At 36.8% G+C, this 26,518-nt stretch overlaps 1 protein-coding gene across 1 annotated transcript in view; it reads left to right on the top strand.

Annotated features, from left to right (window-relative positions):
* Positions 1 to 26,518, top strand: part of LOC150090808 (uncharacterized) — a 791,939-nt gene that overhangs the window by 406,239 nt on the left and 359,182 nt on the right. The window contains exons 23-25 of the mRNA XM_090372970.1: positions 11,510 to 11,617; positions 17,046 to 17,090; positions 17,236 to 17,289. Of these exons, the coding sequence (XP_090229096.1) occupies positions 11,510 to 11,617; positions 17,046 to 17,090; positions 17,236 to 17,289 (207 nt within the window). The remainder of the gene's footprint in view (positions 1 to 11,509; positions 11,618 to 17,045; positions 17,091 to 17,235; positions 17,290 to 26,518) is intronic.

The raw sequence follows: 26,518 nt of genomic DNA, 5'->3' as shown, positions 1-26,518 counted from the left end.
TACAATATTGGATTACACCTTGATCAAATGGCTGAAGAATTAATGTCATATTAGGTTGCACATACTCAAGTGATTGCATGTAGGTCATTCACTTGGTACTTGGCAATGAGGGGTGCAATTATCTACAGAGAGTGAAATTTTGGTTGTCCCACTCATCTTGTGATCTAAGTCTCTGATCTATTCTTCATAGTTTTTTGATGACAGCCAAGCTTGTTAATTTTCTTGATATGTAGTTGGCATTGTTTCCAAAAATTTAAAGAATTGAGGCCTCTGAGCTTTCTGGATGATTAAGAGAGGAAACTTCTCTGTGCTATACTTGTTTGCCTCTAGAAGAATGGTAATCTATAAAATTTTGTTCTGGTTGTATATCACTAAAATATTTCTTAAACAATTCTTCCATTCCTTTATAGGTTTATCATCGAATCTTAAATTTCTGGAACCATCCATTAAAATACCTAAAATCATTGGTATTCATCTGAAGTGTAAATAATTCAGTTTTTAAAAGATTTCCATCTGCAGGAATGCATTTTATGCACATCATCATTAGCCATTCTGAGATTACCTTTTCAAGATCTGGATGTTTCACCTTTTATTCTCTGATCCTATCCAGTGCAGTAGATTTCTATAAGCTTCCAATTTTTTTAGAATGGCAAGCAGTATATTCCTAGGTCAGACTGTTTAGCAATGTTGGTCTTAACATGCATACCATTATATAAAGCTTGTAAAAGCTTAATTTTGTCTGCGATTGACAAAGCTACCCACTTCAATAAACATCAATAAACAGACAATCTATACACACTGTATAATAAAATGAAGTTCTAGTTAAATTTAATTTTATCATGCCAGTGAGCGATTTTTCATAGGCAGCTTGAAAACTCATTATTAGCATCAATAAATTAGCATTCTTTCATTTAGATATGTGAATATTGTTATAAAAAAGTAAAACACATGATAGTGGTGGAAATTTTTAGGTCTGAAATTTTAGTTCATCCTTTAAGGTCATTATATTAATATAAAATAGCATTAGGTTTATGAGAAATCAGCCAGGACCTACCACATGGTTGTTATAATGTGCTGGGACATTAAAAATGGGGTTGCTATGAACTGTTAACTTCATAGCAACCCCCTTTTAAATTGTTTACTATTGTAAATATTAACTCCCAAGTCTGCTGTAAAATAATTGATGTAATAATCTCAGTAAAGCATTTGTTAGAAAAGATACTGAGATTTAAAGAGAATAAGGCTCCAGCGCAGTGTTTAAATAGTTGGGAATGCTAATGAGACCGTTATTAATCTCTGGGAAGATTCCCTTGGACTGGAGAAGTGCTAATGTCTTCCCAATCCACAAAGGTTGTGCTAAAGAGAATGTACATAACTGTAGGGTAGATCATAGAGTCTGTGGTTAAGGATGTGATTGAACACCATCTCAACAAGAATGGTATCTTTCATAGATCCCAACATGGGTTCATTAAGGGTTCATGGGTTCCTTCATTAAGGGGAGATTATGCCTGACCAATCTGGTAAATTACTGTGATGTAGTCATTAAACAGTTGGGAGTAATTTTGACATATATCTAGACTTTAGTAAAGCTTTTGATACTATTCCTCATGGAAGGTTTTTATATAAGATGGAAAAAGTTGGAATTACTGGTAAGATCCTATGCTGGATCCCAATTTGGCTAAAAGATAGGATACAGAGGGTTGTTATAAATGGTCAGTCTTCAGGGTGAACCAGTATAATAAGTGAGTTCACTCTCTATTTTTAATTTTCATAAATGATGTTGGTGAGGATATCTAAGGTAAGATGTCAAAGTTTGCTGATGGTTTGAAGGAGGGAAGTGTGGTTAAAAATTCAGGCTAGGCTATGTTGCTTCAAAAATACTTGTATCAGTTGTGTATATAGGTGGTTCACAAAATGTCAACTAAAATTTAATGCTCAAAATGTAAAGTTATGCATTTGGGGACCAGATATCACAGAGTTACATATGACTTATATTGGTTATATGTGACTCTGGGATATCTGTTGGGGGAGTTTCATGTATAAGCTAGGGAGAGAGAGAACAGCTAAAAGTAGTTCATGATGAAAAAGACTTAGGCATTATGATTCAATCTGGTGTGAAATTTTCTGTGCAGTGAGCAGGGGAATAAGAAGGCACATGGTGTCCTGTCTGCGATTTATGAGGCATTTGCTAAGAGGGAGAAGGATATCATTATCCCCTTTACAAGGTGATATTGTATTCAGATCTGGAGACTTCACCTTAAAAAAAAAAAAAAACCATAGAACTTCTGGAGAGGGTTCATAGAAGGTTGCCTTTCTGTGATACTATTCCTTTGTATGAGGAATAGTATCACAGAATAGTACTCCAGATGATGAGTTCAAAGTGATTTACTTATGAACAACAGCTTAGATGGTGTAGACTGCAAAGTTTGACAGCTGGACAGCTAAAGAGAGATCTAAACATGGTACATAGGATGCTAAAGAGATTGAGTAAAATGAATGAACATCTGTTATCCCTCAAGGGAAAAACAAAAACCACGGACACTAATATAAAATCTTAGTGAATAACAGATGATTGGATCTCATATATGGAGGGTTGATTCAGCCATTTGATAACGATTTCAACAGTCCTTTAAAACTATGAAATTCCATGCTGCTGCCAGCGGTTGTGTTCTGTTTGTTTTCCCTGCTTGTGGACTATCGCACAGCATCACAATTTACATTGAAGTAAAGCGCGCTGCAAAACTGCTAAGTCGATCTTGTCCCATTCCTGCTGGCAGACTGTCCACAAACCTTCAACAGTTCTGGGGCGGTGGTTTCCGAGAGCTCTTTTCAAAAGACCGAATGCACAAAAATCCATGGGTTCAGCATCAGGTGATTTAACTGGTATATCTTGAAATGGGATCGAACAAATACCTGTCACCGCTGCCATTCTCCGCAAAAAAACACGGATGGAACGTGACGTGTGGCTGGGCGCCTTATTCTGGTGCTCACAGACCTTTTCAGTGCCAGAACCGTACAACATGGGTATTTCACATTCAAACAACGGCTGTAGAACTTCAGTCTGGTAATACACTGAGTGGATTTTCATGCATTTAGTGACTCTATGCAACTCAAATTTGTGTTATAACAAAAACCAACTACAACCATAAAACCTCAGCCAAAACTTTTCTTGCATTGACGGGTCCATGTTGGAAAAGCCTTGTTCCCCTATGGACAATTACCCAAAATTTGGGTAACAAATTACCCAAATTTTGTTGAAATCGGAGAGGTATACCCACACTTCATCCAATGTTGCTACAAATTTCCACCTTTTAGCTGCCAGATATTTTTTGTACGGTTTTTGAGCATTGTCCCACCGCTCTGCAATGTGCCTTGCTCCAAGGTGGTGTACGCGGGCCTTGTGCTACTCCTCCAGTCAAATTTTCATCGATTATGCGACAGATGGTTGACTGGGTTTTTGGATTTTCACCAACAACGAGCAACTGTACTTTTCATACTACCTCACTCTTTCAACTTGGAGCAGGCTGCAGTTTCTTCGGTGTTTTCCATGCACTTACAGCAGCTTCGCAGAGTGTTCATTTGCCATTAAAATCCTTATAGATACCAAACTACGATACACTAAAATTTTTAGACTTGCACCTATCAATAATTTTTGCATAACTGTACTCTTCTTCGGAAAGCATGGTTATGTAACTTTCTAACCATGAGTCCAATTTCTGAGGCATGTTGACATTAAAAGAACTTCTAGAACTGATGCACCTGTTCATAAGGTTTGGGACTGCTCCTGTGTGAAAAAAAAAAATTTACATTGCTGCCGTATGTCACAAGCAGGATTAATGTCAAAATCGTTATCAAAAGGCTGAATCAACATTTCATAGGTCACCGTGGGCAGCAGATTTCAATCATCGGAATAAATTTTCTCATGGTGGAAGAAGTGATTCTGGTTATGTTAAAGCAGAATTGAATGATTACCATGTGGAAATGAGAATAATAAGAATTGTAGGTAAATGTTGGAAGTGATCAGTAAATACTATGAAGGTCTTTGAGATGACAGAAGAGGGGGAAAAAGCAGTATGTACTAAAAAATTAAGAACAAATTTCAGCTTCTGCAGACTGTTCAGGACCAAGATATCGACAAGGAATAATACAACTTTCTGAAAGTGATAAAGCCCAAGAAACCTATAGGTAAAAATAAATTCAAAGAAGAAAAAATTAATCAAGAAATACTTGTCATGATGAATCGAAGACAACAAATGAAGAGCAAGATAAACACTGACAAGGACAAAATTGAGTATATTGAGTTATGCAAAGTCATTAGAAAGAGACACAGAGAGGACATAAGAAGATTTAACACAAGAAAAGTAGAACAAGCATTAAGGGAAAACAATAAATCAGTAGCCATGAGCAGTAATACAGAAAGACAAATGATACTGAAACTGAAGAATAGCGATGGTGTACTTATAAATAGCAGAAAAGGCATAATTCAAATAGCAGAAGACTACTACAGAGAATTATACAAGGAGCGAGGGAACGATACAAGCAGTGGGGAAGATGGATCACAAATTATTAACACATACAACATACCTGATATCGTTCCTGATGAGATAGAACATGCATTAAAGAAAATGATGAATCCAAAAGCCCCAGGGGAAGATGAAGTTATTGTAGAGTTGTTAAAATTGGGAGGAAGAGACATGACACAAAAACTGGCAAGACTCTTCACAAAATGCATTAAAAAAGGAGTGGAATAATGCAATCATAGTTTTGCTGCATAAGAAAGGAGATATATCAGAAATTGGAAATTATAGACCAATTAGCTTGTTATCGCTCATTTACAAATTGTTCACAAGGGTCATTACTAACAGATTAGAAAGAATACTTGATGAGAATCAACCGAAAGAGCAAGCTGACTTTAGGACAGGATTCTCAACTATGGATCAACTTCACGTAATATCACAGTTAATGGAGAAAGCAAATGAATATAAAACACCATTATTCCTGGCATTTGTGGATTATGAAAAGGCATGTGACTCCATACAGCATAAGGCAATGTTTCAGGCACTGGAAAGACAAGGCATAGATACTCCATATATTATGATTATCCATTATGATTTTGAAGAAAATATATGAGAACGCCACCTCCTTTATTAGACTAGGCAAAGACAGTAGCAAATTTAAAATTGAGAAAGGAGTTCAACAAGGAGATAATATCTCAGAAGTTGTTTACTGCTGCCCTTGAGGAAGCTTTCAGAAGATTAGACTGGTTGCAGAAAGGAGTCAGTGTGAATGGAGAATACTTAAACCATTTACGATATGCAGGTGACATTGTGGTCATAAGCCACGATCCCAAAGAATTAGAGGAAAATCTTAATCAGTTATGCAGAGTTAGTAAGGATTTTGGACTAAAGATGAATATGGCTAAAACAAAAGTAATGATGAACAAGTATGCCACAAAAAGGAATATAATAATTGAAGGAGCAGTAATTGAAAAGTTGGAGTCATGTACTTCTGGGACCAGTCATTAGCTGTAATAATGATAAATGGCTGGAAGTTAAGAGAAAAATAAATTTTGGATGGATAGCAGTCAGGAAATATAGTCACATACTGAGGAGCAATATCCCAATTTGTCTGAAATGTAAAATAATGAACCAATGTATACTCCCCACCATGACTTTTGGAAGTGAAACTTGTGCTCTCTCCAAAAGAATGGAAGAGAAGCTAAGAACTACACAGTGAAGAATGGAACGAATTATAACCCCAGGGGCTCACCCAGGGTCCTGACCTGGATATCATCATTCTCTCTCTCTCTCTCTCTCTCTCATTCAGAATTTTTTTTCTTTTTGGCTGTTGCAGCATAAGCCTCAGGCTTCCTTGCACCACATGGATAATAATAATAATATTGGGAATCAGACTGTTAGATAAGAAGAGAAACACATGGATTAGGCAGCAAACTCAAGTAAAGGATATTCCTATCAAAACTAAAGAACTAAAATGGTCTTGGGCAGGAGACACAGCTTGAAGACATGATGACAGATGGACTAAGAAAATAACAGAATGGTCCCCAAGAGAAGCTAGAAGAAAACTTGGAAGACAATGACAGAGATGGACAGATGAAATTCATGAGTTTGTGGGTAGTAAATGGATGGTCATTGCACAAAACAGAGGGAACTGGAAAGTTACTGAAGTGGCCTTCATCCTGCAGTGGATTGAAAAGGGATGACGACGACAATGATGATGAATAACGATGTTAAACTAAATTAAGATGTAAAATTTTACATAAAAATTTATGTAAAATCCCCCCACCCCCCAAAGTGAAGTTTTTGTTGGGAAGGACAGGGATGACAGTGTAAATGTGGACGATAGTTGAAGGTAAAAGTGGTAGAAAAAATTAATAGTATGGAGACTTCCACAGGGAATTAGAAGAGTAGGGGACAGAAGGGGCGGCTCTGTGGAAGGAGTTCACCCTCTAGAGGGAGAACGATAAAAACAGTACAAAAGTGTGGTGGTATGGTGCACCAAGAAAAAGGTTTTGGGTTAGAAGGGAGAGAGGGGAGGAGAGGGAATAATCCATAGGAATAGAGGGGACAGAGTGCACTATGTAGGATTGATTGCCTGCTGGCTCACAGTGTCCAGTTTATCAGGCAGTTAAACCCAAACTGGGGATAGACTGGCTGCCTCCAGTGTCAGCAAGTATGACCTTAGTCAGGGATGAGAATAGGCACCATCAGGGACACCACCCACCATTTGCAAGTCAGATTTGGAAGGGGATGTCCACAGCACAAAACATATAGTTTTCATATTTACAAGTGCAGAAACTTTTTTTTTACCTATGTTTGAGTATGATGAGTATAATGAGCAATTGTGCAGAGACATAGAGTGTGCCGGTAAATTATAGTGTCTTATAATGGGGGATTTTAATTTCCCAGATATTGACTGGGATTTGTGGGTTGGTCACTCACACATTAGCAAGGCTTTTGTGGATTTATTGGATGTTTGTTTTCTACAGCAGCATGTTTGAGAGGCAACTAGAGGGAGTAATACTCTTGATCTGATTATCAATAGTGATTATTCATGCATCAAGAATCTGCAGATAAAGGAACCACTAGGTGACAGTGAACACAGTGTGCTGAAGAGGGATTTACTCAAAGAGGTAACTACCATCAAGGGTAAAGGGAAGAGTTTTTGCTTTCGTAAAAGTGACTACCGTGGTCTGAGACAATATTTAAATTCTATATGGTGGTACCAACTGATGATGTTACCAACAGTAAATTCAAAATGGAAAGTAGTCAAAGAATTAATCTTGGAAGCCCTAGGCTTTTCATACCAACAAAGAAATATTGTTCAAGATTTAGGCCTAAATGGGTGTCAGATGAACTAATTAGATATGTGACAGAGAAGCAAAATGCATAGGATACATATGAATTAACATGTGACACAGAAGCCTATGATAGATATAAGCTGGTCTGTAACCAAGTTACAAAGGAGTTAGGCATGCGAAGGCAGATTACGAGAAATCTTTGGCAAAGGATGCAAAGAAAAACATGGGGGTAATTGTGTAGGCAAAGTGTTCTTTACTTATATAAACTCTAGAAGGAAGGGGATGAATCAGATTGGTCCACTTGATATCTATGGTTCGACTGTTGATGGTCCTGCTCAGGTAGCTAACAAACTGAATGAATATTTTGCATCGACATTCACACGTGAGGAGTTATTCATGGAGGGGAATGCCAGGGGTGTGTTCAACTCTGGCAGTAAGCTAGATAATCTTGTAATAACTGAGAGTAAAGTGGAAGAGAAATTGTTGAAGATAAACACAAGAAAGGCACCTGGAGTGGGTGGAATCTATCCAATTATACTAAAGGAGGTGGCAAAGTAAATAAGCAAACCCTTAGCCATAATTATGAGAGCTTCCCTGCACTCAAGGGAGGTACCCATGGACTGGAGATGTATGTGCAAATGCGACCCCAATCCACAAAGGAGGATCAAAGGAAGACACAGGTAATTACAGACCTGTTAGTTTAACTTCTGTTCCATGGAAATTAATGGAGGTACTGGTTAAAGAAGCATTGCAAGGTCATCTTGAGAAGACTTCAGTTATAGCTCGAACACAGCATGGGTTTGTTAAGGGGAAGTCTTGTCTGACCAATTTGATTGGATACTGTGATGTAGTCACAAATAAACTGGATGCAAAGAATAACTTTGATATCATATATTTGGATCTTAGAAAAGCCTTTGATACTGTTGCACATGGAAAACTGCTGCACAAATTGGAGCAGTGTGGCATTGGAGGCAAATTGCTGTTATGGATAAAGGGATGGTTGAGTGGGAGAAGACAGAGAGTGGTAATCAATGGACACTGCTCTTCGTGGACTAATGTTATTAGTGTAGTCCCTCTGGGTTCAGTGTTGGGTCCATTGTTGTTTTCTGTATTTATAAATGATATTGATGATGGCGTATCAGGCTTAATGTCCAAGTTTGCAGACGGTACAAAGGTCGGTAGGGTTGTTAATGACAGTACACTGCTGCAACAGGATCTAGAAAAGTTGAGCAGGTGGGCTGAGAGGTGGCAAATGAAGTTTAACATTGATAAATGTAAAGTACTACATACGGGAAGCAGTAATCCCAGAGTAATGTATCAACTCTGTGGTACCACACTGACAGTGATAGAGAATGAAAAGGACCTGGGGGTAATTCTGTAGGCAGATATGAAGTTTACAGAGCAGTGCAGACGGTCTGAAAGAGTTGCTCTTGGTGTCTTGTCAATGATATACAGGAATTTTTCAAGCAGGGATAAGTATGTGATTATCCCCTTGTATAAGGCAGTGGTCAGGCCACACCTTGAGTACTGTATACAATTCTGGAGGCCTCATTTTAAGAAGGATGTAGAGCTGTTAGGAAAAATACAGAGAAGGGCAACAAGATTAGTGAATGGAACAAAGGGTTGCTCTTACGAAGAAAGGCTTAAGTTTTGCAAATTACAGTGTCTGGAGACCAGGCACCTGTGAGGTGATCTGATTGAGGTTTATAAAGCCTTGAATGGTTTGCTCAATGCTGATGGGATTCTTCCTCTTGCTCAGAATAATCACCTGAGAGGGTATAAATTCAAATTGAGGAAAGGCGGTTGTAGGATAGATGTGCGGAAGATGTACTTTGTATAGATGTACTTTGTCTTTAGCCAGAGGATGGTTGATTGCTGGAACTAACTTCCATCTGTCGTTGTAGAAGTTGATAGCTTCAATAGATTCAAGGCAGAATTTATAAACATTTGGAGCGAGCAAGTGGGTGGGTGAAATAAGGGTGTTTTTTTTTTTTTTTGTTTTTTGTTTTTGGCTGATGCTATATAAGCTTGCTTTCTTGCATCATGTGTCTTTGCTAATGCTAATTTGTCAATTCTAAGCCCATCTGCTTGGTTTTTCTAGATCCTGTTGCAGTAGGATACCCTGATTACTGGCATTAATCACCATACCAACCTACCCTATTATCATCTAACTTAGACATTAAGCCTGATGCTATTAATTCATCAATATAATTAGTAAATATAGAAAACAACAATAGGCCTAGCACTGAACTCTGGGGAACTGCACTAATAATGCTTGTCCAAGAAGACCAGTGCTCATTAATAGCATCGCTCTCTCTCTCTATCTCTCTCTCTCTCTCCCCCTCCCCCCCCCACTCCATCCCTTTATCCAAAGCAGTAACTTGCCCTTAATCCCACATTCCTCCAATTTGGACAGCAGTATTTTTTTCTATGGAACAAGTATTTTGTTTATGTCAAAATTATATTTTGTATCCAGTTTCTTTATTACTGCAGTATCCAATAAGATTGGTGAGATAAAATTTCACCATAACAAATACAGGAATGCAGTACAACTGCATTCCTGTATTGCTTCTTTAACCAGAAACTTCATTATTTTCCCTGGAACAAAAGCCAAGCTAACTGGCCTGTAATTACTCATACCACTCTTTGGTTTTGATTTCCCTTTGTGAATTAGAGATAAATTCTCCGGTCCCCAACAACTTCTCTAAATCCAAAGTTCTTCTCATAATTATGGCTTAAAGGTTTGCTTACCTTTTTTTTTTTTTTTTTACCTTCTTTGCTGCCTCCCTTAATATAACTGAATAATTACTTTCCAATTCATTTTTTTTTTTTTTTTTTTTTTTTTTAAGTTCAGCTTTAATAAATTTCTCTTTCTCTTTTTTCTGAATTATCACAAAATCATGTAGCTGTCTATTAGGATTAGATAACCTTCTCGCATCTCTACCCCTAAAAATTCCTTATCTTTTAACGAAGGTGCAAAATACCTATTCAGTTCATCAGCAACCTGAGCAGGATCATCAGCAGTTTATATTTACTATTTATATATTACTTTATATTTACTGTTTATATTTACTGTTACTATTTATATGACCAATATCTTGTCGACCAGTCTAATTCATCTCCTTCCTTCTAGTGCTTATATAAATAAAGAAGTCTTTCATTCTTTTCTTTGTGCTCTTTGACAGAGCTTCTCATAGTCTGCCTTAGCTTGCCTAACCTCCTTTGTGACTCAGTTGCAGACTAGTTTATAACTAACATAAGTATTGCCTGATAATTTTTTTGCATCCTATGCATTTTCTTTTTTGCTGTGATTCTTGTCAGTTCATCTCTCATCCATTTAGGTCTAAATTTTGAACAGCCTTTCTTAGCTGGTATGAAAATCTTGGTACCTTGTACAATACTTCCCATGTGAGAAGTGTTGTACTTGGTACCTTGTACAATACTTCCATTGAGAAGTGTTGTACCTTGTACAACACTTCTCAAATACTTCCCATTTAGAATTTGCAATTGGTCCTCTGAAAATAATTTAAAAACTAAGACAATTGTATTCACGCTTACAAAATCAAAGTCCCTTTCCTTTATTCTCAAGAATAGTTGCATTTTGTTAAATCCCACATCAGTAAAATGTGATCACTGCCACCTGAACTAGTGGTTCTTTTATCTGCAGATTCTTAGTACAATAAGAGTTGCTGCTCTTATTGTACTAAACAATCATCCAGTAAATCCACAAAATCCTTATTATTGTGTGATCAGTTAACACTGAACAGTCTGGAAAGTTAAAATCCATCATTATATGACAGTCTGATTTACTGGCCCATCTAGTTACAGTTGTTTGTTTTACTCATCACAGTAATTAGGCCTGTAACACATTCCTACTCCCATTTTTGTTTTTCCATTGCTTATATTGCACCAGACTGGCTCAAGATTGCACTGCACACCCAGTTTTTTATTTTCTTTTTACTATGTTTTTATGATATTTGGAGGCATAACCAAAGATTATTATATAATAGATCTAAAGAGTGTAATATAGTCCATAGAGGAAATTGTTATAGAAGATAAAATTTTGAATTAGACAGATGTAAAGCAATAAGCTTTGACTGTACTGTAATTTTAGGAAATATATATTGAAATCAAAGTTGTGAAGCTGTATGTTTGAGATACTCAAGAAGTATTTTATGCCATACATTTTAGGGTGCTCCAGGTCCCAGAGGTTTACCAGGTCCAGATGGCCCTATAGGTATGAAGGGTTCACAAGGAGATCGTGGACCTCATGGTTCACAGGGCTCTAAGGGTGCTCAGGTAAAGATTTAACTGTTTTATTTTTCCTTAATTTTTTTTTTGAAAAGCCGAAACTTGCCATATAAAAATATTAGATTAATCCATATTTAATGAAAGCTTTATTCATTAAAATGTAGACCATATATTTTCTGTTGTATTTAAAGCCACCATTGGCTTTAAATACAACAGAAAGTTTTGACCGTTATATCTAGTACAGAAGGAATATCACAATGGGGTGCTGTTTTTATATGCATATGGTTTCAGAATCAGTGAACAATTTCAAACATTGGTCAGTTAAAATCTACATGTAAGGGCCCTTATATTTTACACCAACGAGTCAAAACATTATGACCACCTACCTAATATGATGTTGGTCCTCCACGTACAGCCAAAACAGCTCATACCCGGCGAGGCATGGACACTACAAGATTTCTAAATGTGTCTTGTGGTATCTGGTACTAACACATAACCAGCAGATCCTTTAAGGTCCGTGATTGAGACACCACAGATCGGAGTTGCTGTTCCAACACAAACCACAGATGCTCCATGAGATTAATGTCTGTGGAATTTGGAGGCCAGGACAATATCTGGAAGTCTTCCTCATATTCTGTGAACTAGTCTCGAACAATCTGGGCAGTGTGGCATGGCACATTATCCTACTGAAACATGGCACTGCCAGAGGAGATCATGTTGCCATGAAAGGGTGTACCTGGTCAGCAATGATGCTTAGGTAGGTGGTAGATGTCAGAGTGCCTGGCACGTGGATGACTGGATCCAGGGTGTCCCAGCAGAACATTGCTCAAAGCACGACACCGCTTCCACCGGCTTGTTTTCATCCCACGGTGCATCCAGGTGGCATCACTTCCCCAGGTAAATGATGCACATGTACCCAGCCGTCCACATGGTGCAACAGGAAACGTGATTAATCGGACCAGACGACCTTCTTCCAATCACTCAAGGTCCAGTTTCGATGCTTGCCTGCCCATTGTAGGTGCTGTCATCAGTGAACCGTGGTTAGCATGTGCCCTTGGAGTGGCTTGCAGCTATGCAGTCCCATTTTCAGATGGTTCAATGTACTGTGTGTTGTGGCACATTACTCCCATCACCAGCATTCCAATTACAGCCGAGTTGCACCACAATTGTCCTTCTGTTGCCATGTACCATCTGGGAGAACCTTCGTTCACCTCAAGCATCGATGAGCCGTGGTTGTCCAACACCTTGCTGGTGGTTCAAGGGTTTCCCCTCCTTTGACCACTTTTGGTAGGTACTAACCACAGCTGACTGTGAGCACCCCACCAGCCATGCCGTTTCAGGTATGCTCTGACCCAGTCATCTGGCCATTACAATTTGGCCTTTGTCAAACTCACTTAAGTCCACTGCCTTTCCCATCTGAAGAACAAGAGTAACACTGATTAATGGAGCTCAATAACAGGTGTTTTTCATACCGTGTGCCGACCCATGCATGCGTGTAGTTCATCTGCAGTTGCTTCAATTTACATAACAATTTGCTGGTCATAATGTTTTGGCTCATTCAGTGTATATATATATAAAGTCATTTCTTGTCAAAATAAATAAAATCACATATAATACATGTTTGTGATTATGCATTGTTCATGTTACTAGAGAGCTTACAAACATCAATAAAAATATTCCATTTTGTTAACAAACATTAATGGCTTGATATAATCCTAATATTCCAAATTACAATCCTACAAATCAAATCAGTTTCATGTTTATTAACTGAAAAGTTGCATTAATAAAGTACTGATTATGCTTTTTCACTCTACAAAATGGAGGCCAAAATATGGGATTAGTACAAAGCTAATTTTTGTGGTTTTCTCAAGACTAAGGTGTAATGAGATACTAAACTATATTCTCTTCCAGTTAAAATGTTTATGGTCTTTTTTTAGGTCACCAAATAACCAAGTAATAATCCTAAAATCAATTAAGTCAAGATTCTGCAGTTGTCACTTCTTTTGGATATGTCAGAGTTGCCAATTTTGTGATTCAAAGCTTTCAAAAACCAATATTCAGCTCAAAATAGGTTGAATGGAAGAGGAGCTAACAAATAACCAGATGGTAGAAGCATAGATCACAACTGATCTGATGCATAGAATAAAATATTTCCATATGAAAAAGATCAACTTTTATATTTCCATATGAATAAGATCAACTTTTATATTTCCATTTTGCACTAAATGAAGACTTCTTAGCAGGAGCTGTATGTTCCCAAAATAACATGGAATCAAAAATACACTTTAAGTATTTAACCAACTCAGATCTCTTTATAATAACACCATCTATAGATATCAAAACCAGGATAGGACTACATAAAAGGGTAAAATTTATATATTTAACTTTCATTGGTCTAATTTTAAGACCAAACATATCTAAATAAGAAATGATGCACCCATTTGCATTTTAAAGTTCTGTAAGCCTAGAAAAATTTGCAGAATGCCTATCAACAAACACAGACAAATAATGCAAGTTATCATCAGCATATGCAGAAAAATTAGAATTACCCACCAAAAAAAAAAAAAAAAGTTGCAAATAATACAGCACTACCTTGAGAAACCAACAGAAATGCAATGAATAATGTCCATCATTATTAAGAATTAGAAATGGCTAATTTATGAGTAGTTAATATCAATAATACTAAAAGGACTAGCAAGCCCCATTGGTCAACTATTATAATATTTAAAAGACTCAATAATTACTTAATCTGAGCAGAATCAAATGCAGCACATATATCAAAAAAAAAAAAAATTAAAAAAAGTAACTTTTTCCTAAGATTTATAAATCTTAGACTGGGGGTTTCCAAAGTGGGTGTCACAAAGGGATTTGCCACATTTTAGCATCATATCAGGATTGTTTTCACTCTTTTCCTTTCCCTGCATATCCTAATTTGATTAATGCATTAAAATTATGGCATTTATTTCTTATCATGCTTCATACTTAACAGCTGGTGAACTTTGGATATATTTAATACATCTTCCCTCTCTCACTTTTTACATAATTTTGTCCAAAAAAAAAAAAAAAAAACAAGCAGATTGCATACCTTTGCATCCTTAAATATAAGGAACAAAAGTTTCAAATAATTACAAAATTCTTAGTGAGTTGTTGAATTATTTTTGATACATACAGTGTGTTAGCATAAAAAGCTTTAAGAGCACCACATTAGACACTAACTATGGATCTACATTTATACCTGTAATGAGAGGTTTCCAATCACTTATTGAGAAATAGAAGGAAGAATTAATTTTTCTAAAATCAGAAATTCTCAATAACAAAGACTCAATGAGATTGATTTAAAATCCATTATCTCCAAATTTCTTGCTCTTTTGGGAATTGCAGTAACTTTAAAAATTAACCAGTTCTGAGAAAAATCCTACATTAAGAACCATTTGCTATGATGAAACTAACAACCTTTAAAGAAAAATTACGAATTTCACAATGGGCTAGAGCATATTGATTTGGTAAACCTGTTAATAACCATCCTGAATATTTCTTGATTTCATTCAGTATTTGACAAATTAGCAATTCACAAGGAGGAACAAAATAAAACTCAGAATTTACATTACTTACATTAAATATAAAAATATAGGGCATCCAAGTATCCATACCAGGAAGGGGAGACCATTTATGAATTTGCAGAGTATCAGCAAATTTTACTTTGCAGAATAAACTCTTATATCCAGAGAAATCTTTGGACAAACAAAATTCAGCCACCATCTTTTTTGCTGAATTAAACTTAGAATGAACTTCCGGTCCTGCAGATACCAACCTTAAATTTCTTATATTTAATTTTATTGGGAGATCCTGTTGTCAGGGAAATTGGTAATATATTATGTAATAAAGACAGGTAGACCAGAACCAGGATGTTATCTCGGAGCAACGGCTGATGATGTTACCAACAGTTTGTCAGATTTTAAGGGAGTGCAAAGAGAGAATTATTACTCATGTGTATATTAATAAGTAATAATTCTCTCTTTGCACTCCCTTAAAATCTGACAAACTGTTGGTAACATCATCAGCCGTTGCTCCGGGATAACATCCTGGTTCTGATGATATCACACATGATATTAATGATATCACACATGATAACTAATGATAATATTAATGATACTAATGATATTAATATTAATGTCATAATATCATTAATACCATTAATGATATTAAACAAACATGACCTGATCATTTGTTTGATAAATATAAGACCATGCGGAAAAAATTCCACTAGTTAGGTCAAAATGTGCATGTGTCGGAATTCTGCTCAGATACAATAGGAGGGATTATATGCTGAAAGCCTTGTGGATTAACACTAGACATAGGGAATCTGCAAGGCTGTAGGAAAATTTTTATCAGCATGGCCTGCACTTATAGGTGGAAGGAATTTATTTTGTAGACTGTATTCATTTGAATAAAGATGGTGCAAGGGTTTTTTCCAGTATTACTGAGGATACCCTAAGGGTTCGGGGAGACTATTAGTTATGCATTTATATTGTCCTTTTTTGTTGTTATTACATTTTTAGTTTTCCTGTAAATAAAGGTTATTTGCAGATATGCAGGTGCCCAGATGTTAATATATAAGCATAACTTTATCTAAAATGCCAGTTTAGGCCGCAGCTAAAATAGCCTTCTTACAAACCTCCTTTGAAAACTACCTTGCAAGAGGAATAGAGGCCAATTCTGGCTGGCACCTTCCTTGGAAGTTGGTAAAAAGTATGGCCAAGTGGATTGATGATATCATGCAGACAAAATGGCCACACTATATATTATATTTTTGAAATAAAAATTGTGCATGTGTGTGTGTGTGTGTACAAATACTTTTGGTCATATAGTGTATATACCATTGCATAAGTAACTCTTGATAATTAATCAGTTCTCTTAATAATAACGTTTGATAAGTAATCCAGCTTTTGATTAAGTGTATTTGTATTAATCTGGATTGTAAATTCTGATATGTTTTTGATGTTAGTCCAGGTGCTTATGTATTTTCCCCTTCATATGTCTAGGTATTTCAAGGGGATCTCTCCTTTAGTAATAAACTGCTTAAACTGCTACCTTAAAAAAATAAAAAAAATTCTGATATTTGGTTTTAACTGTTCTAAAGCAGCAGTTTTCAAATATTTTGATATTGCAAAATTCCTCTATACTGTGCTTTTTTATTTTTTTTTTTTATTTTTGTTCTTCATAAAATGAAATTGTGGAAACTCCTGTTTTTAATTAACCACTATGAAACTATGAATATTTTTTAATTAAAAATGTTTGGTCTCTGAAAGTCTTGTGTGAAACCTGTCAACAATCATTCCTGTCAGGTAATGTTAGGCTTAATATTGCTTATAGATTTCAAAAAAGTTCCTGTATTTATAAACTACTCATCAAAACATTTAGCAAAATTGAGCTTAATTACATTCTTATCTTTTTTTTTTTTTTTTTTTTTAAATAGGGGATTCCTGGACGGCCAGGACCATCAGGATTGCAGGGACTAAGAGTAAGTTTAAATAGCACAGTAATAATAGTAAAAGTAATCAAAACTCTCTAATGAAATAATTTAGAATTTCATATTTTCTTAAATTGTTTTTCATATATTTTGTGGTGTTCTTAAGCCTTTTCATTATAACATTTAAATTATTTAGGGTTTGTCTGGAAGACCTGGCATTCCAGGAAAAGATGGTGCTCCAGGAGAGAGGGTAAGCATTTTTAATGTAATTTTATGCCAAATGAATAATGTTGACTTGCCATATAATTACAGTGCAACCTCATTATAGCACAGGTGTCGGGCAGCAACTTTAATATCTGCATTATAAGTAAAGCATGTTATAGCAAAATATTTTTACCATTCTCCCCCTTTTTCTACATAAATACACTTTACTTAGTAAATAAATACTTTATTTACTAATATTTTATGAGTGTACAAACTAAAAGACAAAGTATTAAAGGTTATATCATTCCCTTTACATTCTACTAATATGCAATGCTGTTATGGACTTACATTTTATGCATCCATTATGAAATAGTTATGTAATTTAGTTTGCTGGAACACAGCATTTTTTTCAGTACATAAGTCTTAATAGTGATCAAATGCAGTGAATGAAGATGTTCACTATCACTCTGACTGTCTAATCATGTTCATCACCGCATTAATGTTTTCAAACACTTTGTTAATTTCTGGTGTTTTCTCTTGCATGAGTCATCCACATTATCTTCTGAGTCACTCCCTATGTCTCTACCCTTCTGTTTGTTTATTGTTTTCCCTGTGCACAGAGGCTGCCACCAAGTATATTACAATTAATCTGTGCTTCTTGTTCTGAAAGTGCTAATAATTCAAGGTTATTATTAGTGATCTCATCTTTTTGAATACATTTTTCCCAGCAGTTTTCGGTTCCATTTGAGCTTACTTTCTCCCATACTAATCCAGTGTAATGTGTTCAGTGTTAATGTTTTATTCAGAAATTCTAGAACTTGAATTTCTGAGTTCACAACATCAGCAAGTAGCTCACTACAATAGTAAGCTTTGAAGGCTTGAATACTGCCCTGATCCATGGGCTGAATTATTGCAGTTGCGTTTCTTGGCAGAAATACAACTGTGATCTTGCCATCTTTCAATTTCAGGACATCCGCTGAAGGATGAGATGGGCAGTTATCCAACAGTAATAGAGCCTTTCAAGTTTTTTGGTAAGCAAGTGGCATCTCGCCAATGGTACAAACTCACTTTCAAATTGTGAAGCAAAAATATCACTCATCATCCAAGTTTGGAGCTATTTTTGTAAATCACTGGTAGAGATTTTATGTTGACATACTTAAAACCCCAGGAAGACTTATTATTATTATTAGCCATATGGTGCAAGGAAGTCTGAGGCTTATGCTGCACCAGCCAAAAAAAAAAAAAAAAAAATTCTGAATTACCCTGAGAGAGAGAGAGAGAGAGAGAGAGAGAAGTAGAAGGGAATCACCAAGAAAGAGATGAATGATGATATCCAGCTGGGGACCCTGGGTGTGCCAAGCCCATACTCACCAGATGTGAGCCCCTGGGAACTTTGACTATTACTGATTCACAATGTCTTTAGCTTGTGATTTGTAGTCTTGTTTATGCACAGTAACAGTAATTCTCTCCTTGTTGGTCTTTATGTCTGCTTTATTGGGTGTCTTTTTAATATCCAGTGACTTGTCAGGGAGAAGTTTATAGTATAGTACAGTGCTGTTTCATCACAGCTGTACAACTGGCCATCTGTGAATAAACTATCTTGAATCACATTACACAGAAATTCAGGAAATGCTTCTGTTGCTATAATGTCACCAAATGCAGACTTGCCCCTACAGGACTATCTTTGGATATCCCAGTGTTATCCAAGGTTAGCCTTGGGCCTTCCATGAGCTTACCATCTCCAAAGCCACTCTGAGAAGCTTTAAATGTGTCATCATCTCCACCAAGTAGCTTATGAAATTTAAATACCTGTGCTTTCAAAATTACTCCATGTATTGGTACTCCTTCATGACACTTCTGTAGAAACCACTTGTATAAGTATTATTCCATGTTTTCATAGTCTAGTTTTCTTCCTTTGGAGGCTTACTTCCTCTTTTACAGAGTCTATGAATGAATGCAATTTTTCTTCCTCTTTCACCCAACCACAGATCGTTCCTTCTGGAATTCCACACTCATGAAATATACTGCATTTTGTTTCACCACTCTTGACTCTTTTGATAATCTTTAACTTTTCTTCAACTGTATAATTTTTTTATTTTGATGGCCATTAGTCCCTGTCACTTTGGTGGACTTCAGTCCTACCGATTTACTGATCAGTCATGTATTTATTTCATGATGCTCTAGAATGTACCATGTTTTAAGAAAACTAAATCATATCAAACCATCCTCCTTATCATAGTGCTGAAGTGAAGTCATGGGATTTCTAAATACATTGCTTGATAATTCAAGTATATTTTTGTCTAATTTAGCCCTTAGCAGTTTTTGCTATCCTAAGTATAACTTTTAGTAGAAGACAGAATATCATGTGCTGTTGTTTACAAAAATTTATTTTGTAACTAATGTCACCACTTGATGAGCAGAGCGATATTCCCCTGAAGAAACTGAGTCGTTTGTCATTTGAGTGAGCTTTCATCCCAAGTCGCTGCCCAGGTTTTCACCCATATGTGACTTGGTTCTCATTCGTGTTTCTTCTTCTTCTACCAGTCTAGTAGGTTATTCAAGAAAAACTGGTCAACTCAAATAAACAAAAAACAGTAAATTTAACAGCAATTTCGACGATTTGGCCTCATGGCAAGGACTGGCCTATCACACCCTACACCACAAGTTACCATCCTCACCCCAAGGTGGTAGGTCACTACTACGTTGAGCATTGCTCTATTTCTTAAATAAGCAACTTTAACAATCTCTAAAAAGTAACTAAAACTGTTACAACCAGTAAACAATTCCTTTAAATTAGAGACAGTGAGAGCGAGCGTCCCTCGCTCCAATCTTGCTCTGATGTCCTCATAAAACAGACACTCCAGCACCATGTGAGGCCAGTCTCTGGCCCTCCACAAGCACATAGCTCCATTGGGGATAGCCCCAACTGAAACAATCTTGACTTCAGGCCATGTCCAGTGAGAACAGCACAAGCCGCAAGCCCGAACTGGAGCCAGGAACATCGTTCCCTGCTCACAGTATGAACCAAAGGCATGAAGGTGTACAAATGATGACCTTTCTCAGAATTGGTCCACTGCATTTGCCAGATGGCTTCTAATTGATCATTGATCTGCCTTCATTCAGATGGTAAATCGAGCATTACAGCAGCCTGCCCCACTGGCACACCCTGATGCTAAAAATGTGTCTAGAGATTCCTCTCTTAAGGGCAAACCGCAAGGTATACTGCACCACCACTAACTCAACCGGCATCTTGCCAGTAAGGATGCACAATGCATTAGTGGCCACAGTCCTGCAGGCTCTGGTGATGCCCAGAAGATCAAACTTTTGAGCAGAAGACAAAATCCTTTGGATATGTGAATGTTCAATTGACCCTCCCCAGGTTGCAGCCATGTAAGTCAAGATTAGGATAAAGATGTTATCATAAAGGAGGTGTAGGGCATCCTCCCCCTTTATGCCCCAATCTACACAAGTCATTCACTGGAGCTTGGCATACAACCATTTCACTTTTTTTTATATATGTAGCATGCACTATGGCCATACGCTTTCCCAGGCAAACACCCAGGTACGTTGTCCTTCTCACCACTCTAAGAGAAAAATCTCCAGAGCGGCAAACCAGTGGTCTGGTCCAACTGAGGTGTCCCCCTCAGAAGAACGGCAATGGATTTTTTATCAGAAATTTGAAGCTTGTGCAGATTTGTCCAATCTATTAATTGGGTCAGAGAAGCCTCTGTCTGCTCTTCCAGTATTCTGCATGAATCACCAGTATGACAGTATTGTCCACATAAGCTTTCCACTGTTATACTCTATTACTGCATCTCTAGCTGAGGAAAGAAACTGAGTGTCTACAGTAATTAATCTTTGATGAGTCCTGTTTACTAAAATTACTCAGGAACTTAATATTGACTATATCGAAGTGATTATACAGCCAATCTTTAGCTAATTTCTCCTCTGTGGTTTCCTCACTTGCACAGTAGCAGAACCAATCTGGATTTATTGGATTATTGCTTTCTACACTGTAATGTTAGAGAGGTAATAAGGGAAAGACCTCTTGACCTGATTACCTGGAGTGACGGTCCATGCATTAAGAATCTGCAGATAAGCAAACCACTAGGTGGCAGGATCACAGTTTATTGATGTGGAATTTACATAAATATGTAACTACTGTCAAGGGTAAAGGGAAGGGACTTTAATTTAAAGTATTTTCAGTGGAACCAAATGATAACATTACCAACTGCAGATTCTAAATGGGAAGCATGCAGGAAAGGAATTGTACAGGTACCAAGCTTTTCATACCAACTAAGAGATACTTTTCAAAGTTTAAACCTAAATGGATGAAAGATGAACTGATGAGACTAGTGACAAGAAGAAAAATGCATGTGATGATTATAAATTATCAGGTGACACAGAAACATACATTAAGTACAAAGTAGTCAGTAATCAAGTCACAAAAGGAGTTATGCCAGCTCTGGCAGATTATGAAAAGTCACTGACAAAGAATGAAAGTAATAGTAGCAAAGACTTCTTTACTTATGTTAACACTAGAAGGAAAAAGGATAAATCACATTGGTTCACCAGATATGAATAGTATACCTGCTGATGATTCTGTTTGGTTTGCCTACAAACTAAATAGATATTTTCAACTTAGGTTCACATGTGAGATATTTTTAGTGATAAGAATGCCAGAGGTTTATCAAATTCTAATAGGGAGCTAAATGATTTTGTGATAATTGAGAGGAAAGTGGAAGAGAAATTGTTGAAGCTAAAAGTAAGTAGGGCACCTAAAAGTAAGTAGGATCTAACCAGTAATAGTAAGACAGGCAGCAAAAGAAACAAGTAAACCTCTGGCCCTAATTATGAAAGGATTCAGGGGAAGGCCCTATGAATTGGAGATATGCAAATGTTTCCCTTATTCATAAAGGGGAGTTAGAAGGTGAAGTGAGTAAATATAGACCTGTAAGCTTGACTTCTGTTCCAGAGAAAATAATGGAACAGTGATCAAATAAGTATTGCAGGATCAGCTGAACAGGAATGCAGTTATTCGGCAATCACATAAAGGATTTGCTAAGGGAAGATCTTGTTTGACCAATCTACAACTATTAAAAAAGGAGCTTGATGCAAAAAAAGTAATATTAGTATTAGTACAGGCAAATGATGCAAGAAAACAAGCTTATACAGCATAAGCCAAAAAAAAAAAAAAAAAAAACTTTGCATATCACCTGTCCATCCCCTTTAATAGTTTGTCTATTTCTTCTCTGAATTTATTCAAACTATCTACTTCTACAACACCAAATTGAAGTTTGTTCCAAGAATCAACTACCTACTGGCTGAAAGAAAAATTCTGCACATCTATTATGCAGCCATCATTCTTAAATTTGAACTTATGATCTCTCATATGTGTAGTCTGAGCAAGAAGACAGATTACATTAGCGGAAAAATTCTGCACATCTATTATGCAGCCATCATTCTTAAATTTGAAATTATGATCTCTCATATGTGTAGTCTGAGCAAGAAGACAGATTCCATTAGCAATGAGTGTTAATCAATCCATTCAAAACCTTAAACACCAAATCGAATCCCTTTGCAGGTGCCTAGTCTTCAGACACTGCAATTTGAAGCTTCTGCTGGTAAGAGAACTCTTTCATTCTTCTCACTAATCTTGTTGCTCTTCTCTGCACCCATTCCAACAGGCTGCAAGCTGGTATGCAATTCTCAAGATTTGGTGTAACCAACACCTTATACAACAGGATAATCACTTCTTTATGCCTGCTGGAAAACTTTCCATATGTCATTGATAAAACCTCATGAGCTGTCCTGGCAGCTGTATCTGCACTGCTCAGAGAACTTCATATCTGATTGCACAATTACCTCCAAGTCTTTAGAGTATTTCATTGTGCGTGTGTGTGTGTGTGTGTGTGCATGTGTGTGTGTGTGTGGTATTAGTAAGGCTGAATGATGCAAGGAAGCAAATTTTTTCTGCATCAGCCAAAAATAAATAAATTAGATAATAATAATAAAAATTCAAATAAAACAGAATATTAATACTATTCCCATTCCCACAAGTCAATCTGCTTTAAACTTAAGCTGCATCCCACGCCGACCGGGCTAGCCGAGTGGGTAAAGTACCTGCCCGGCTACCCAAAGGTCGCGGGTTCGATTCCCGCCTCGGGCTTGGATCAAAGTACTGCAAAAACCTTGGGAGGTGCAATATGGCCACAGAAGCCGATGCGCCAACAACTACCAAATCAAATCAATCAAGCTGCATCCCACTATTTTGGAAGGCAACTTATTTCATAAAGGGGAGTTAGAAGGTGAAGTGAGTAAATATAGACCTTCCTTAGATGTCTAAAACTTTGCAGGCCACCCCTTCTAATCCATTTTTCATATGTGCATCACTTTCAGTTGTCACCAATGTGGTCACACTCTCTGAATACTCCCAAAAGTACTATGTCTTTTTTTAGGTACAGTCTCCAAACACAAATACAATATTACAAATACCATCTTAACCACCACCTTGTAAAGAGGGATAATGTTAGCGTTCTGCCTAATAGCAAAGTCCTTATAAATCATACTCGAGACACCATGTGCCATGCTATCTACATGTTTACATTACATGGAAAATTTAATGTTCATTGCTTTGCATTTGTCACCAGGTTGCCCTTCTCTGAATCCTCTCCAGAAGTTTTATGTGTTTTTATGATGCAAAATGAATATGATACTACCTGAATATGATAGTCCAAATGCAGTCAGACCCTCACCTTGTAAAGAGGAATAATGCCATCCTTCCGCCTACTAGCAAAGGCCCTGTAAATAATAGACAGAGCACTGTGGGCTATCCTAGCTGCCTGTTTCCACTGCATGGAAAATTTCATGTCAGTCTGAATGATAATACCAAAGTCTCTTTCATATTTGACCACTTTTAGCTCCTCTCTCCACAGCTTATATGTAACTCCAGGATTTCTGTTCCATCAAGGATACCATCAACATTTGGCTTACTCGATTCATTAAAAGCCTTAAAGACCTCAATCAGATCTCTCACAGGTGCCTAGTCTCCAGATTGCAGAAATGAAGTCTTTCTTGTAAGAGTACCCGTTTGTTTCCCCTTACTGATCTTGCTGCTCTTTTTTGAACCTGTTGAAATAGATCCATTTCCTTCCAAAAATGAGGCTTTCAGACCTGTATGACAGAACTCAAGGTATGGCCTTACCATTGCTTTATGCAGCAGAATAATTATAGCCTTGTCCCTGCTGAAAAATTTCTGTATATTATTGACAAAACCCTTTGAACTACCTTAGTATATTATCCACACTGCTCAGAGAACTTCATGTCTAACTGCAAATTATTGCAGGCGTTTTCATTCTCTCCTACCTAAAATGTGGTACTATACACTTGGTATGTTATTCTTGGGTTGTTAGTGCTGTCCATATGTAGTACCCTGATATCACAATGTTAAGCCTCAATTGCCACTTCTCAGCATATTTGCCTAAATCTTGTTGCAGTAGCATACTCTGATTACTGTGATTAACCACCCAGCCAACCTTTATATCATCTTAGCATTTGCATTAGTATTAGTAAAGGCATATGATGCAAGAAAGCAAGCTTATATATATAAGCCAAAAAAAACAAAAAATTACAAAAATTATGTACCAGGTACATAATGAGTTGCTGCCGCTCTACTCTGAGACTGATAGTGTCACTTATAATGTCACAGCAGCAGCCGTTAAAAATGTCTTTACTGCAGGAATCCATTATAAAACTGGTACAGTAAAATAAATAAAAAAAGCATTGCTGCATTATTTTTATTGAAAAAATTATTTCAGTACAATGAAATACAATGAATGGAATTTTCCATTGTACTAGTGTACAATGAAATAATTCATATATAATATATATTATAATAACACTAAAATTATTGGTCTATGGTAACTGAAATAAGATATATAATTTTGACACTCAAATGATTTTAATTCCTGAGTGAATACTCCATCGATTGTCGTTCCATTACATGTAGTATTTACTAAAGTATTTGGCTTAATATCTAAATTGAAGACATCTTTCATAAATATACGAAATTTCTTTCCAGCCTCAGAATTTAATTCTGGATTAAAATCACCAGCGAGAACTATAGATTGATTGATTGATTGATTTGGTAGTTGTTGGCGCATCGGCTTCTGTGGCCATATTGCACCTCCCAAGGTTTTTGCAGTACTTTGATCCAAGCCCGAGGCAGGAATCGAACCCGCGACCTTTGGGTTGCCGGGCAGGTACTTTACCCACTCGGCTAGCCCGGTCGGCGAGAACTATAGGTATACAATCCAGTGGCTCTTCCAGTAATTTTACACCTTCAATGGAATACAGCATCAAATTCTTGTTTGTGGATTTTTGAATTATATCTAATGACATCCCTGGAATGATGTACAGGCATAAAATTTCTTGGAAAACCGTAAGTTGTGAAGTTGGATCTGTTGATACTGGGGTTGTAACAGAGTGGACCGTCAAATTGGAAGATTTATGTCGTGATTTTGAAGCTAAGTATATTTACAACTGTGACGAAACAGGGTTGTTTTTTAAAGCTCTTCCTGAAAAAACAATGAGTCTTAAAAACGAAAAGTGCCAGGGCGGAAAAATTTCTAAGGAACGCTTGACTGTACTATTGTGTACAAATATGCTGGGAGACTTTGAACAACCTCTTGTTATAGGAAAATCACAAAATCCTCATTGTTTCAAGGGCATAAAGTTGAATCTTTTGAATGTTGACTGGAAGTCTAATAAAAAAGCGTGGATGACACGAGATATCATGAGCGAATGGATAAGTCACTTTAACCAAAACATGATTCGTCAAAACAGAAAAATTATTCTTTTCCTGGATAATGCTGCATCTCACCCGCACATTGAATTGTCCAACATTCAAATCATTTTTCTGCCACCAAACACATCTGCAGAGTGTCAGCCCTTGGATCAAGGGATAATAAAAAATTTTAAACTTCACTACAGAACGTAGCCAGGTGGGAAGGAGCAGCAGTGCGTAGCACACACTTCTTGATTAGACCGGGGTTCGAGCCCATCACCACCAAATACGGAGGATGCGGAAAGGTCATGGATGACCACCGCATATCCCGGAGCAATATGGCCTTAGTTGCTAATGCTCCTAAAAACTAAATAACAAATAACATCACTACAGAAAACGTGTTTTAAGACATCTCATTGCAAACATGAATGATGTAACATGTGCGAGTGACCTTGCAAAGAAAATCAGCATCCTAGATGCGATTCAATGG

Source organism: Mastigoproctus giganteus, chromosome 1, assembly GCF_048544385.1.
Source record: "Mastigoproctus giganteus isolate SK-2022 chromosome 1, ASM4854438v1, whole genome shotgun sequence".
Classification (NCBI taxonomy): Eukaryota; Metazoa; Arthropoda; class Arachnida; order Uropygi; family Thelyphonidae; genus Mastigoproctus; species Mastigoproctus giganteus.
Note: the sequence above shows the minus strand (reverse complement) of the source record. Positions and strands in the feature narration are given on the sequence as shown.